Here is a 12,919-nt window from a genome sequence, read left to right as displayed (position 1 = left end):
GGAACCGTGTCCATGCCACGTGGGCACTTACAACACCGCACGCCCTGCCTCCAAGGTGTGGGTGTCTCGCCATTGTCAGCAATCACCGACGTTGCACGTAGGGAACGCTGACTGCGAGTGCAGCGAGCACTTCTTAAATGCTACTGCCCCTCTGAACCCTCCTAAGCACCATTTGAGAGAACCACTGTTACTCTCCCTTTCCACCAATGAGCAGACAGGCTCAGCTGGGGGAAGGAAGCCCTCCGGGACCCTCAGCTAGGAAAAACCAGCAGTTTGGACCCAGATTCCTCTCCGCAGTGTGGTCTTAGCCCCCAGGCACTGCTGTGTCCCATGTCACCGGCAAAGGAAGCGCAAGCTAAGGAGGAAAGCCCTCAGCTTGCTTCTCGACTCTTTCTCAAAGCAAAATACTTTAAAAAATAATAATAATAACAAAAATAGGGCCAAAGGGGGAGGGGGTGTCAATGTCACGGCCCGAATAAAGTGGCCTGGGAACCTGAACACCAGGACCCAAGCGCGCCTGGGGAAGGTCGTCTGCGCAGGCGCGGCAGCCCCTACCTACTGCACACGTGAGCTTCCCCGTGCGCTCCTGGAGCAGGCGTACGATCTGGGCCTTCTGGGTGGGCGCGCAGCGGCAGCAGACCACGGCCGGGCACTGGCAGGCCAGCTCCATGAACTCGTACTCGTAGTACTTGAGGCAAACCTGGCGGGGTCAGGGAGAGGTGGTGCGTCGGCCAAGGCCCCTCCCACACGGCAGCTCCCGGGAGGAGCCTGCTGGCGGGGTTACCCGTGCCCACCTCCAGGGAGTCTCCGGAGATGACTAGGGCACAGTCGTGCTTCCTGCGGAAAGCGTTCAGCTCGAGGTGGGCCTCGCCGCGGTTAGTCACCTGGAAGGAAAGACAGGATGAAGGAGGTCTTGCTCTCCAGAGCTGGTGGAACAACAAACAGTGGCTTCCTGCAGCCTCGTGAAGACCATGGCCGCCGGCCCGGGCCCCCACCCCTCTCCTGCCCCCAGAGCCAGAGACGAATTAGATCCTGTTTGCTATGACTCTGTGGGAATCCGGAGGGCCTGTACGCCAACCATCCCCTCGCACTTCCCGCAGGATGGCTGTGACCCACATAATAAAAATAAGAGCACAAAGCCACTGTGCTTTCTTTCTGTGCCAGGCACTGTTCAAATAAGCACTTTTCAAGCATTTTCACCCCATCTGTTTCTCACAAGGACCCTTCGAGGTGCATGATGATAATAGTTCTACTTTACATCTAAGGAAACGGACACAGGGCAAGATCTGTTAGCCTGGCTACCGTGTCACAGCCCATCCACTGCAGAGCAGGCCTTGGAAGCCAGGCATCTAGCAGGGGCTTTTCTAAGAAGGACCAGCTGTTAAATATGACACACTTTGGGTACCATACAGTCTGTCACAACTACCCAGCTCCGCCGCTACAGTGCCAAAGCAGCCACAGACAATATGTAAACAGATGGGTCGATCTTGTGTTTAAATAAAACTTTATTTACAAAAACAGGTGGCCGGCACATGGGCTATAGTTTGCAACCCCTGAATTCTAGAGCATACAGTGTGTTCTCACTATGTGCAATAGTTATGTTCTGGAAAGTTGCTGTGAATACTGAATTAGCGATTTTTAAACCACTGCTCCTGGGGGAGGTACAGGGCTAGCTAGGCTCCTATGAGCCTCTGGTCACAATATTTTTATCCATCAGTCAATACATAACCTCATTTTCTATGTGCCTCTGTTTAAAGACATCTTTGAAAATATGTATTGTTGAAATAAGTCAGAGAAAGACAAGTACTGCATGATATCACTTATATGTGGAATCTAAAAAATAAAACAAACTAGTGAATATGACAAAAAAGAAACAGACCCACAGATATAGAGAACAAACTAGTGGTGACCAAGTGGGAGAGGGAAGCAGGGAGGGGCAAGATAGGGTTACAAGCTACTAAGAGGTACAAGTTACTATGTATAAAATAAGGAGCTGGTGGAGTCAAGATGGCGGTGTGGGAAGACGCAGAGTTTGCGTCTCCCCACAACTAGGGAACCTGCTGGACGCTGGTGGGGGACCTCAACACCCCAAGAGATGGGAGGAATGCTCAAGCGAACCGGTAAGACGTGAGGGGACTGAGGGGGGGAAGTGGAGGCCAGACAAGACCAACGCCCCTGAGGGGTGGCTGAGAGGGGGGAGGGGTTCCCACGCCTGAAGGGACCCTCAGGGGCTCGGATGGGGGTGGGATGTACCAAGCATTTCCCCTGCCCAATCGGCCAGGGAAGTCTGCCTTGCTCTGAGGCCGGGTCCTAAGCCCTCAGAGGCCCCCTCCAGGCCCCATTGGTCCTGGGGGTGTAGGAAGGAGGCCAGGGGAGAACAGGAGAGGCAGGCGGAAGAGGCCCTTGGGGACTGGAGGAGAGCAGCAGAGGGCGTTTGCCCCACCCACTTGAGCCCTGCTGGGCTCCCAGGTGGGGCCCCCCACCCTCTGAGACCAGAGGCAGGAGGCACACCTGGGCTCCTTCTGTTCTGTTGAGCCTAAGCCCCACCCCCTACACCCCCAGGGCCTTTTCCAGCCCTGTGGGTCCTAAGCATAGGCCCTGCCCACCACCCAAACCCCACCCCTGCTTAGGCCCCACCCTCCACAGCCAAGGCCTTTTCCACCTTTTTCTTTTTCTTTCTCCTCCTCTTTTTTACTATTGTGGTTCTGTTTTACCTTCTGGTTGTTGTTTCATCCATATTTTTATTTTTATATTCTTTCTAACATACCTGTTAGTTTCCTAGTCTAATTTTATTTTTTACTTTGTTATTGTTCTTTTTTTTTTTTTTTTTGCCACCCCACACGGCTTACAGGATCTTGCTTCATGAGCCAGGGGTTGGGCCGAAGCTCCTGTGGTGGGAGCTCCAAGTCTGAACCACTTGGACTAACAGAGAACCCCAGACCCCAGGGAATATTCACCAGAATGAGGTCTCCTGAAGGTCCTCATGTCGGCACCAAGACCCAGCTCTATACAACAGCCTACAAACTCCAGTTTTTGAAGTCTCAGACCAAACAACAAGTAAAAAAGGAACAGAATCCCACTCATCAAAAAAAAAAAAAATGAGATGGCAAAAAAAATATGTCAGAGATGAAGGAGCAAGGTAAAAACCTACAAGACCAAATAATTGAAGAGGAAACAGGCAATCCAGCTGAAAAAGAATTCAGACAGTAAAGATGATCCTGAATCTCGGAAACAGAATGGAGGCACAGACTGAGAAAATACAAGAAATGTTTAACCAAGATCTAGAAGAACTAAAGAACAAACAGAGATGAACAACACAATAACTGAAATGAAACATACACTAGAAGGAATCAATAACAGAATAACAGAGGCAGAAAAACGAATAAGTGAGCTGGAAGACAAAATGGTGGAAGTAACTGCCAAGGAGCAGAATAAAGAAAAAAGAATGAAAAGAATTGAGGACAATCTCAGAGACCTCTGGGACAACAATAAACGCACCAACATTCGAATTATAGGGGTCCCAGAAGAAGAAGATTAAAACAAAGGGTCTGGGAAAATATCTGAAGAGATTACAGTAGAAAACTTCCCTAACATGGGAAAGGAATTAGTCACCCAAGTCCAGGAAGCACAGAGAGTCCCATACAGTATAAACCCTAGGAGAAACACACAAAGACACATATTAATCAAACTAACAAAAATTAAATTCAAAGAAAAAATATTAAAGGCAGCAAGGGTAAACCAAAAAATAACATACAAAGGAATCCCCATAAGGTTATCAGTTGATTTTTCAGCAGAAACTCTGCATGCCAGAAGGGAGTGGCAGGATATACTTACAGTGATGAAAGAGAAAAACCTATAACCAAGATTACTCTACCCAGCAAGGATCTCATTCAGATTCAACAGAGAAATCAAAAGCTTTCAGACAAGCAAAAGCTAAGAGAATTCAGCACCACCAAGCGAGCTTTACAACAAATGCTAAGGAAACTTCTCTAGGCAGGAAACACAAGAGAAGAAGCAGACCCACAAAAACAAACCCAAAACAATTAAGAAAACGGTAATAGAAACATACATATTGATAATAACCTTGAATGTAAACGGATTAAATGCCCCAACCAAAAGACACAGACTAGCTGAATGGATACAAAAACAGGACCCGTATATATGCTGTCTACAAGAGACCCACTTCAGACCTAGGGACACATACACACTGAAAGTGAAGGGATGGGAAAAGATATTCCATGCAAATGGAAATCTAAAGAAAGCTGGAGTAGCAATACTTGTATCAGATAAAATAGACTTTAAAATAAAGACTGTTAGAAGAGATAAGGAAGGACACTACATAATGATCAAGGGATCAATCCAAGAAGAAGCTATAACAATTATAAATGTTTATGCACCCAAAATAGGAACACCTCAATAAATAAGGCAAATGCTAACAGCCCTGACAATAATAGTAGGGGACTTTAACGCCCCACTTACACCAATGGACAGATTATCCAAACAGAAAATAAATAAGGAAACACAAGCTTTAAATGACACAATAGGTCAGATACATTTAATTGACATTTATAGAACATTCCACATGAAAGTGGCAGAATACACTTTCTTCCCAAGTGCACACAGAACATTCTCCAGGATAGATCACATCTTGGGTCACAAATCAAGCCTTGGAAAATTTAAGAAAACTGAAATCGTATCAAGCATCTTTTCTGATCACGTGATGAGACTGGAAATCAATTACAGGGGGAAAAAACTGTAAAAAAACACAAATACATGGAGGCTAAACAGTGCACTACTAAATAACCAAGAGATCACTGAAGAAATCAAAGAAGAAATTAAAAAATACATAGAGACAAATGACAACAAAAACACGATGACCCAAAACCTATGGGATGTAGCAAAAGCAGTTCTAAGAGGGAAGTTTATAGCAATTCAGTCTCACCTCAAGAAACAAGAAAAATCTCAAATAAACCATCTAACCCTACACCTAAAGCAACTAGAGAAAGAAGAACAAAGAAAACCCAAAGTCAGTAGAAGGAAAGAAATCATAAAGATCAGAGTAGAAATAGATGAAACAAAAATGAAGAAAACAATAGCAAAGTTCAATAAAACGAAAATCTGGTTCTTTGAGAAGATAAACAAAATTGATAAACCCTTAGCCAGACTCATCAGGAAAAAAAGGGAGAGGATGCAAATCAATAAAATTAGAAATGAAAAAGGAGAAATCACAACTGACACGGCAGAAATACAAAGGATTATGAGAGACTACCACGAACAACTATATACCAATAAAATGGACAACCATGAATAAATGGACAAATTCTTGGAAAGGTGCAATTTTCCAAGACTGAATCAGGAAGAATTAGAAAATATAAACAGACCTATGACAAGTAATGAAATTGAATCTGTAATTAAAAATCTTCCAATAAACAAAAGTCCAGGACCAGATGGCCTCACAGGCGAATTCTATCAAACATTTAGAGAAGAGCTAACAGATTATTCTCAAACTCTTCCAAAAACTGCAGAGGGAGGAACACTCCTAAATTCATTCTACAAAGCCACCACCCTGATACCAAAACCAGAAAAAGGTATCACAAAAAAAGAAAATTATAGACCACTATCACTGATGAACATAGATGCAAAAATCCTGAACAAAATACTAGCAAACAGAGTCCAACAACACATTGAAAGGATCATACACCATGATCAAGTGGGGTTTATCCCAGGGATGTGAGGATTCTTCAATATATGCAAATCAATCAATGTGATACACTATATTAACAAACTGAAGAATAAAAACCACATGATCATCTCAACAGATGCAGAAAAAGCTTTTGACAAAATTCAACACCGATTTATAATAAAAACTCTCCAGAAAATGGGCATAAAGGGAACCTACCTCAACATAATAAAGGCCATATATGACAGACCCACAGAAAGCATCATAATCAATGGTGAAAAACTGAAAGCATTTCCTCTAAGATCAGGAACGAGACAAGGATGTCCACTCTTGCCACTCCTCTTCAACATAGTTTTGGAAGTCCTAGCCACGGCAATCAGAGAAGAAAAAGAAATAAAAGGCATACAAATTGGAAAAGAAGAAGTAAAACTGTCACTGTTTGCAGATGACATGATACTATACATAGAAAATCCTAGATGCCACCAGAAAACTACTAGAGCTAATCAATGAATTTGGTAAGGTTGCAGGATACAAAATTAATGCACAGAAATCTCTAGCAATCCTGTACACTAACAACGAAAAATCAGAAAGAGAAATTAAGGAAACAATCCCATTTACCATCACAACAGAAAGAATAAAATACCTGGGATAAACCAACCTAAGGAGGCAAAAGACTTGTCAGAAAACTATAAGACAATGATGAAAGAAATCAAAGATGACACAAAGAGGCGGAGAAATATACCATGTTCTTGGATTGGAAGAATGAATATTGTGAAAATGACTGTACTACCCAAAGCAATCTACAGATTCAATGCAATCCCTATCAAACTACCAACGGCATTCTTCACAGAATTAGAACAAAAAAATTTTACAATTCGTATGGAAACACAAAAGACCCTGGATAGCCAAAGCAATCTTGAGAAAGAAAAACAGAGCTGGAGGAATCAGGCGCTCTGACTTCAAACTATACTACAAAGCTACAGTAATCAAGATAGTATGGTACTGGCACAAAAACAGAAACATAGATCGATGGTACAGGATAGAAAGCCCAGAGATAAACCCACGCACATATGGTCATCTAATTTATGACAAAGGAGGCAAGAACATACAATGGTGGTTCTTCAATAAGTGGTGCTGGGAAAACTGGACAGCTACATGTAAAAGAATGAAATTAGAACACTCCCTAACACCATACACAAAAATAAGCTCCAAATGGATTAAAGACCTAAACGTAAGACCAGACGCTATAAAACTCTCAGAGGAAAACACAGGAAGAACACTCTTTGACATAAATCACAGCAAGATCTTTTATGACCCACCTCCTAGAGTAATGAAAATAAAAACAAAACTAAACAAATTGGACCTAATTAAACTTCAAAGCTTTTGCACAGCAAAAGAAACCATAAACAAGATGAAAAGACAACCCTCAGAATGGGAGAAAATATTTGCAAATGAAACAATGGACAAAGGATTAATCTCCAAAATATACAAACAGCTCATGGAGCTCAATATCAAAAAAAACAAACAATCCAATTAAAAAATGGGCAGAACACCTAAATAGACATTTCACCAAATAAGACATACAGATGGTCAAGAGGCACATAAAAAGATGCTCAACATCACTAATTATTAGAGAAATGCAAATCAAAATTACGAGGTATCACCTCTTGCCGGTCAGAATGGCCATTATCAAAAAATCTAGAATCAATAAATGCTGGAAACGGTGTGGTGAAAAAGGAACCCTCCTGCACTGTTGGTGGGAATGTAAATTGATACAACCACTATGGAGAACAGTATGGAAGTTCCTTAAGAAACTAAAAACAGAACTACCATATGACCCAGCAATCCCACTACTGGGCATATACCCTGAGAAAACCATAATTCAAAAAAAGACATGTACCACAATGTTCACTGCAGCATTATTTACAATAGGCAGGACATGGAACCAACCTAAATGTCCATCAACAGATGAATGGATAAAGAAGATATGGCACATATATACAATGGAATATTATTCAGCCATAAAAAAACCCGAAATTATTTGTAGTGAGGTGGACGGACCTAGAGTCTGTCATACAGACTGAAGTCAGAAAGAGAAAAACAAATACTGTATGCTAACACATATATATGAAATCTAAAAAAAAAGGTACTGATAAACCTAATGGCAGGGCAGGAATAAAGACACAGACATAGAGAATGGACTTGAGGACACGGGGGTGGAGGGAGAAGCTGGGGCGAAGTGACAGAGTGGCATGGACATATATACACCACCAAATGTAAAACAGACAGCTAGTGGGAAGCAGCCCCATAGCACAGGGAGATCAGCTCGGTGCTTTGTGACCACCTAGAGGGGTGGGATAGGGAGGGTGGGAGGGAGGCTCAAGAGGGAGGGGATATGGGGATATATGTATGTACACAGCTGATTCACTTTGTTGTACAACAGAAGCTAACACAGTATTGTGAAACAATTATACGCCAATAAAGATCTATTAAAAAATTTTTAAATAAAATAAATAAGCCACAAAGATATATTGTACAGCACAGGGAATATAGACAATATTTTATAATTATAAATGGAATATAACTTTTAAAAACTGTGAATCAGTGTGTTGCACACCTGAAACATATAATATTGTACGTCAACTACACTTCAATAAAAAAAATTTTAATTAAAAAAATATTTATTATTGATTCATTAACACTAGACTCATGGCCAACAGGACCATGACTCATGCCTGGAGGAAGCTTATCTCCGGGAGGCTCATCACAGCCTTCCTGCACTCAGGGATATGGTCAGTTCCCAGCTCTGTGCTGGGGGCCATGTTAAACAGTGAAACTGCTAACAAGAAAACCCACAAAAATGCAAAAAAACGTGGCACTGAGTAGACTGAAAAGGACCCTTGCGTCCGCCTGAGAGCTGAGACAAGAAGGCAGAGCAGGCTTCCCTAGTGGTGCAGTGGTTAAGAATCCGCCTGCCAATGCAGGGGACACGGGTTTGAGCCCTGGTCCGGGAAGATCCCACATGCCGTGGAGCAACTAAGCCCGTGTGCCACAACTACTGAGCCCGGGTGCCACAACTACTGAAGCCCGCACGCCTAGAGCCCGAGCTCTGCAACAAGAGAAGCCATCGCAATGAGAAGCCCGTGCACCGCAACGAAGAGTAGCCCCCACTCGCTGCAACTAGAGAAAGACCACACGCAGCAACGTAGCCAAAAATAAATCAATAAATAAATTTTTTAAAAAACGGCAGAGCGTCGCTCCTCTCCACCTCAGTTAGGAACTCACTTGTCAGATGACTCAAACTTTCCACTGCTGTGTATGCGTCCATATAGGGCTCTGAAAGCACCTCGAGTATTGATTTTCGGGTTACAAACAAGTTTTAGCGAGTGGGTGAATTTGCAAATACAGAATCCATAATGAGGCTCCACTGTATCTGTCTCTACACGATGCTGGTTGTGCTAGTCCCGAAACTGCTGGATTTCATAAAGCTTCAATGGGCTATAGACCAAAGGCAGGGGTAAGGGGGGAGACCCCCAAAACATCTAGATCCAGTTGTTTGGCTTGGTAGCTCTGATGACAGATAAGTAGGACCACCACATCTGGCCCCAGAGGGGACCTAGTGCCCCTCCCAACTCCCAACTCAATAAGGCCAATCACCGTCCTTGGCCTCAAGCCCTGGAGCAGCTCCTTGTGCCCGCACTGCTTGGGCCAAGTGCTGGCCACCGGGGCAGGGAATTCTCATTTGCCACCCAACACGCCTCCTTCTAAAGGTTCCTCAAGGGTTTCCTTCAGGAGGGAAGACAGGCCAGTATCTGCGATCTGGAACTGATTTCCTACCCAAGGAGTTGGCTTTGAAGGGTTCAGGGAAATCCCAGACTTGTATGTGCAATTTCACACGTATGAGCTCATCTGCATCCTTCACGCTGATCACACCTAACTCCCGTCAGCTCCTCAAAGGGACCCCAGCCAGCACCGGGTTAAGAACACAGATTAACATGGGGCGGTAACCAGGCACTCCTGCACCACCACCGGCAGGAATCGTTGAGCCTCGCCTGGGTCATTCAGTGATCCCACCCAAACCAACGACGTGAGCTCCCGCCACCACCCACCCAGGGGTCCAAGCGAGGCTATGAGGCTACAGGGCAAACGGCAGCATCACCCCCCAGGGCCCCAGAGCAGACAACGCTTTACCAGCCGAAAAACGTGGATGTCTTGGTTTCTGGTCACCAGATGTGCATTCTTTGCTGTGCATGTAGCCGTCTCCAGCTTGTCCCCCGTCAGCATCCAAACCTGAAATTACCGCATGGAAGGGGTCCCCTTGGTTAGCGTTTGAGGCTAGCCTGTCGCCTGTGTCAGCCGAGTTTCCAAACACATCGAGCTGAACTTGATACGTTCCATTTACCTCCTTGAGGCCTACACTGTCCCCAACGAACCACAGGAAAGGCCCCAGTTCAAGGGCTTCAAGACCTTGGGCGTCTGCCGCTGGTGGTAGCAAAAGCTGGTGTGGCACTTTTGCAAAACTGGCCACATGCTGCAGTAGACGTCGTGAAGCTCAGCCTCTGCCCTCCTAATCCCCGTTCCGGAAACTTTTCTTAAAGCAATAAATAATATCAAAGAAGGGGAAGGCTGTATGGACGAGGGGTCACTTCCATGTCCCACAGGAAACACTGATTTGTCACGTTCCACAGGGTCTTTCTACGTGGCCGGATGCCCCCGAGCAATCTCAGGGGGCTGAACCCTAACTAAACCGCCGACAGTAAACGTGCCAGGTCCTTCCTCGCCTCGTAACTGAGCACTGTGCACCTCAGTGTGGCGGGCTCAGAGAGGGTAGGTGACTTGCCCAAAGCCACAGAGCTAGTTCCTGTCCCGACCAGGCCCAGAACCCAGGTCTTCAGAGTCTAAACGGATGTGCTTCCTACCCTGCTGATTCACCCATTAACCCTCTGCTCCCTCTGCTCCCAGTGGGGAAGTGGGGTGGGGGCCTTAGAGTCATCGGACAAAGGATATCTTGGCAGCAGGGGAAGCGCAGGAAAGAAAATAACCACAAAGGTTCCCCGAGTGTTCACCGTGCCGGGCACCTGTTAAGTGCTGTGCGTTGTTCCCTCAGAGTAACTTTATGAGGTGGGAAACGGAGGCCCAGGCCTCATCCGTCCTGCTGACATCGCCCCGCTCAGCTCACGGGCACTCGCGCCAGATGCGGGCCCAAGGACGCAGCCCAGAGCTGCTCTTGGCAGAGGCAGGCAGCTTAACCTACGTATTTTCAGGAGCTTCTAGCCGATGAGTTTGCTAATCCCTTGCTTGGGTCTGCAGAGATGGAGCCCGCTCCCCAGACGCCCTCTACTGGCGTCTCCGGATTAAACTACCAGATATGTACTTTTTGGCCCCAAACAAGAATGTAAATACGGCAGTTCGTTGGGGCAGATGGTCACTCTGTTGGGTGGTCATTCAGTTACCCAGACCAAAAGACAGATTGGTTGGCTGGCCGGACACTCAACAAGAATATAACAAACACCGCAAATGCACGGGACACAGCTGGTCCTGAGAGCTAAGGAGATGCTCTCGGTCCTGTCTCCATGGAGCCCGGCATGCAGAGGGGAAGCCGGCAGCAAGCGCGGACACGCAAGACGTCTTCCACAGCTGTCGAGGATGGGAGGGCTACAGGTCACTGTCCGAGCCCGGTTCCCTGTCACTATTTCCATCCTCGGCCCCGCCTCCCCCCATCTCTAATTTTCACCCTCCGCTGATGGGATCACTGGTCTAAGTCTGGAAGTCACTGCCATGTGGCAACCTATTTCAGCAGTGGGTCCAGGCAGGCTCACCCTACCTTGATGCCGGCGTTCCTCAGGGTCTCCAGGGTGGGCCTCACGTCCGCCTGGAGCTGGTCCTCCACCCCTGTCAGGCACAGCAGCTCCATCTCCATCTCCAGGCTCTCGATCACTGTGGCCACTTTGAGGGAACGGTCGTGCACACTCAGCTTGGCCTGGACATAGCGGGCCTGGGACACACCAGGGGACACTGTCACCACTTAGGATGGAGAGGTGCAAGGCGGACCAACTGGCAGTGGGAGCGTCTCATCCCCCACACAGGGCAGGGACCCCAGCACCTGGGTGAACCTCAAAGGGGTGAAACTGAGACCTCCAGCCTCCTTCCCAGTTTATCAGTCCAGACGCTGGAACTGGACAGACCGGAGCTCCACCCTTTGCTCTACACTCACCTGCTGTGCAACTTCTAGCAGGTCACTTAACTTCTCTGAGCCTCAATTGTTTTCCTCCCCGAAGAGGCAATAACGGCCCCAGCTTCACTGGGTTTTTACAAGGATTAGTACAACTCGAGACCTCAAAAGACGGTAGCTTCTCCCCACACAGCATATGCTCTGTAACCAAGAACTCTTGACCACCAGGTTGTCTAAAGACAAAGTCTTACTTCCAAAGCCCATCGACCCAACCCTTCTGTTTATCCCCTCTTTACGGTGTTAACAAAGATACAGCAGTCACAAAGCATATGCCTTTAAAACTGAAAGAAAGGTAGAATTTTATCAGGGCTAGAACTCTCATTAAATAAAACTTTACAAAGAACTCAAGCACATAAAAGTGACAGACCCAAGCACAGTTTCTCTGGGTGGAGCAGGACAAGGGCCGCAGAAGCCTTTCCCCCAACCTGGTCTCTCTCCCCTTCAGTCACGTGTAAACACATTCATTCAGCTTTGTGCCAGGACTGGGGGTACAACAAGGACCCTCCCCCTCAAGGAACACACAATCCATGGGATGAGATGACAATTAACAAGACATATTTATACTGGAAGCCTTGGCAGTGAAAGTCAATGATCGAGTTCAAATCCAACATCTTTTACAGCTTAAAAAAATTAGGGCTTCAAGAAGGTTTACAATTTCAAATTTGAATGTTTCATTTCATATTTTTCAAAAGGTTTATAATGCCTATCGTAAGTGTTGGGGTACAAGGGCAAACCAAACTGATAAAGTCTCTGCTCTCAAAAAGATTTTATTCCAGAAAGAAGCTATCAAAAAGAATGTGAGGGCTTCCCTGGTGGCGCAGTGGTTTAGGGGCCACGATGCAGATGCAGGGGCCACGGGTTCGTGCCCCGGTCCGGGAAGATCCCACATGCCGCGGAGCGGCTGAGCCGTGACCCATGGCCGCTGAGCCTGTGCGTCCGGAGCCTGTGCCCCACAACGGGAGAGGCCACAACAGTGAGAGGCCCGCATACCGCAAAAAAAAAAAAAA

General features: G+C 46.1%; 1 protein-coding gene across 3 annotated transcripts in view; it reads right to left on the bottom strand.

The window, feature by feature from the left end:
* The window catches only part of ATP9A (ATPase phospholipid transporting 9A (putative)), a 134,232-nt gene that overhangs the window by 16,985 nt on the left and 104,328 nt on the right, over nt 1-12,919 (bottom strand). For all 3 annotated transcript variants that reach the window (XR_009522259.1, XM_060033398.1, XM_060033400.1), the window contains exons 18-21: nt 11,505-11,675; nt 9,872-9,970; nt 795-884; nt 556-700 (exon numbers count right to left, since the gene is read on the bottom strand). Coding sequence is in view for 2 of the 3 variants with exons in the window: in XM_060033398.1 (XP_059889381.1) it covers nt 556-700; nt 795-884; nt 9,872-9,970; nt 11,505-11,675 (505 nt within the window). In the remaining variant the exon portion in view is untranslated. The remainder of the gene's footprint in view (nt 1-555; nt 701-794; nt 885-9,871; nt 9,971-11,504; nt 11,676-12,919) is intronic.

The sequence above is a fragment of the Delphinus delphis genome, chromosome 15 (assembly GCF_949987515.2).
Source record: "Delphinus delphis chromosome 15, mDelDel1.2, whole genome shotgun sequence".
In the NCBI taxonomy this organism is placed as follows: domain Eukaryota; kingdom Metazoa; phylum Chordata; class Mammalia; order Artiodactyla; family Delphinidae; genus Delphinus; species Delphinus delphis.
The sequence above is the reverse complement of the archived record's forward strand: the minus strand, read 5'-3'. Positions and strand labels throughout refer to the sequence as shown.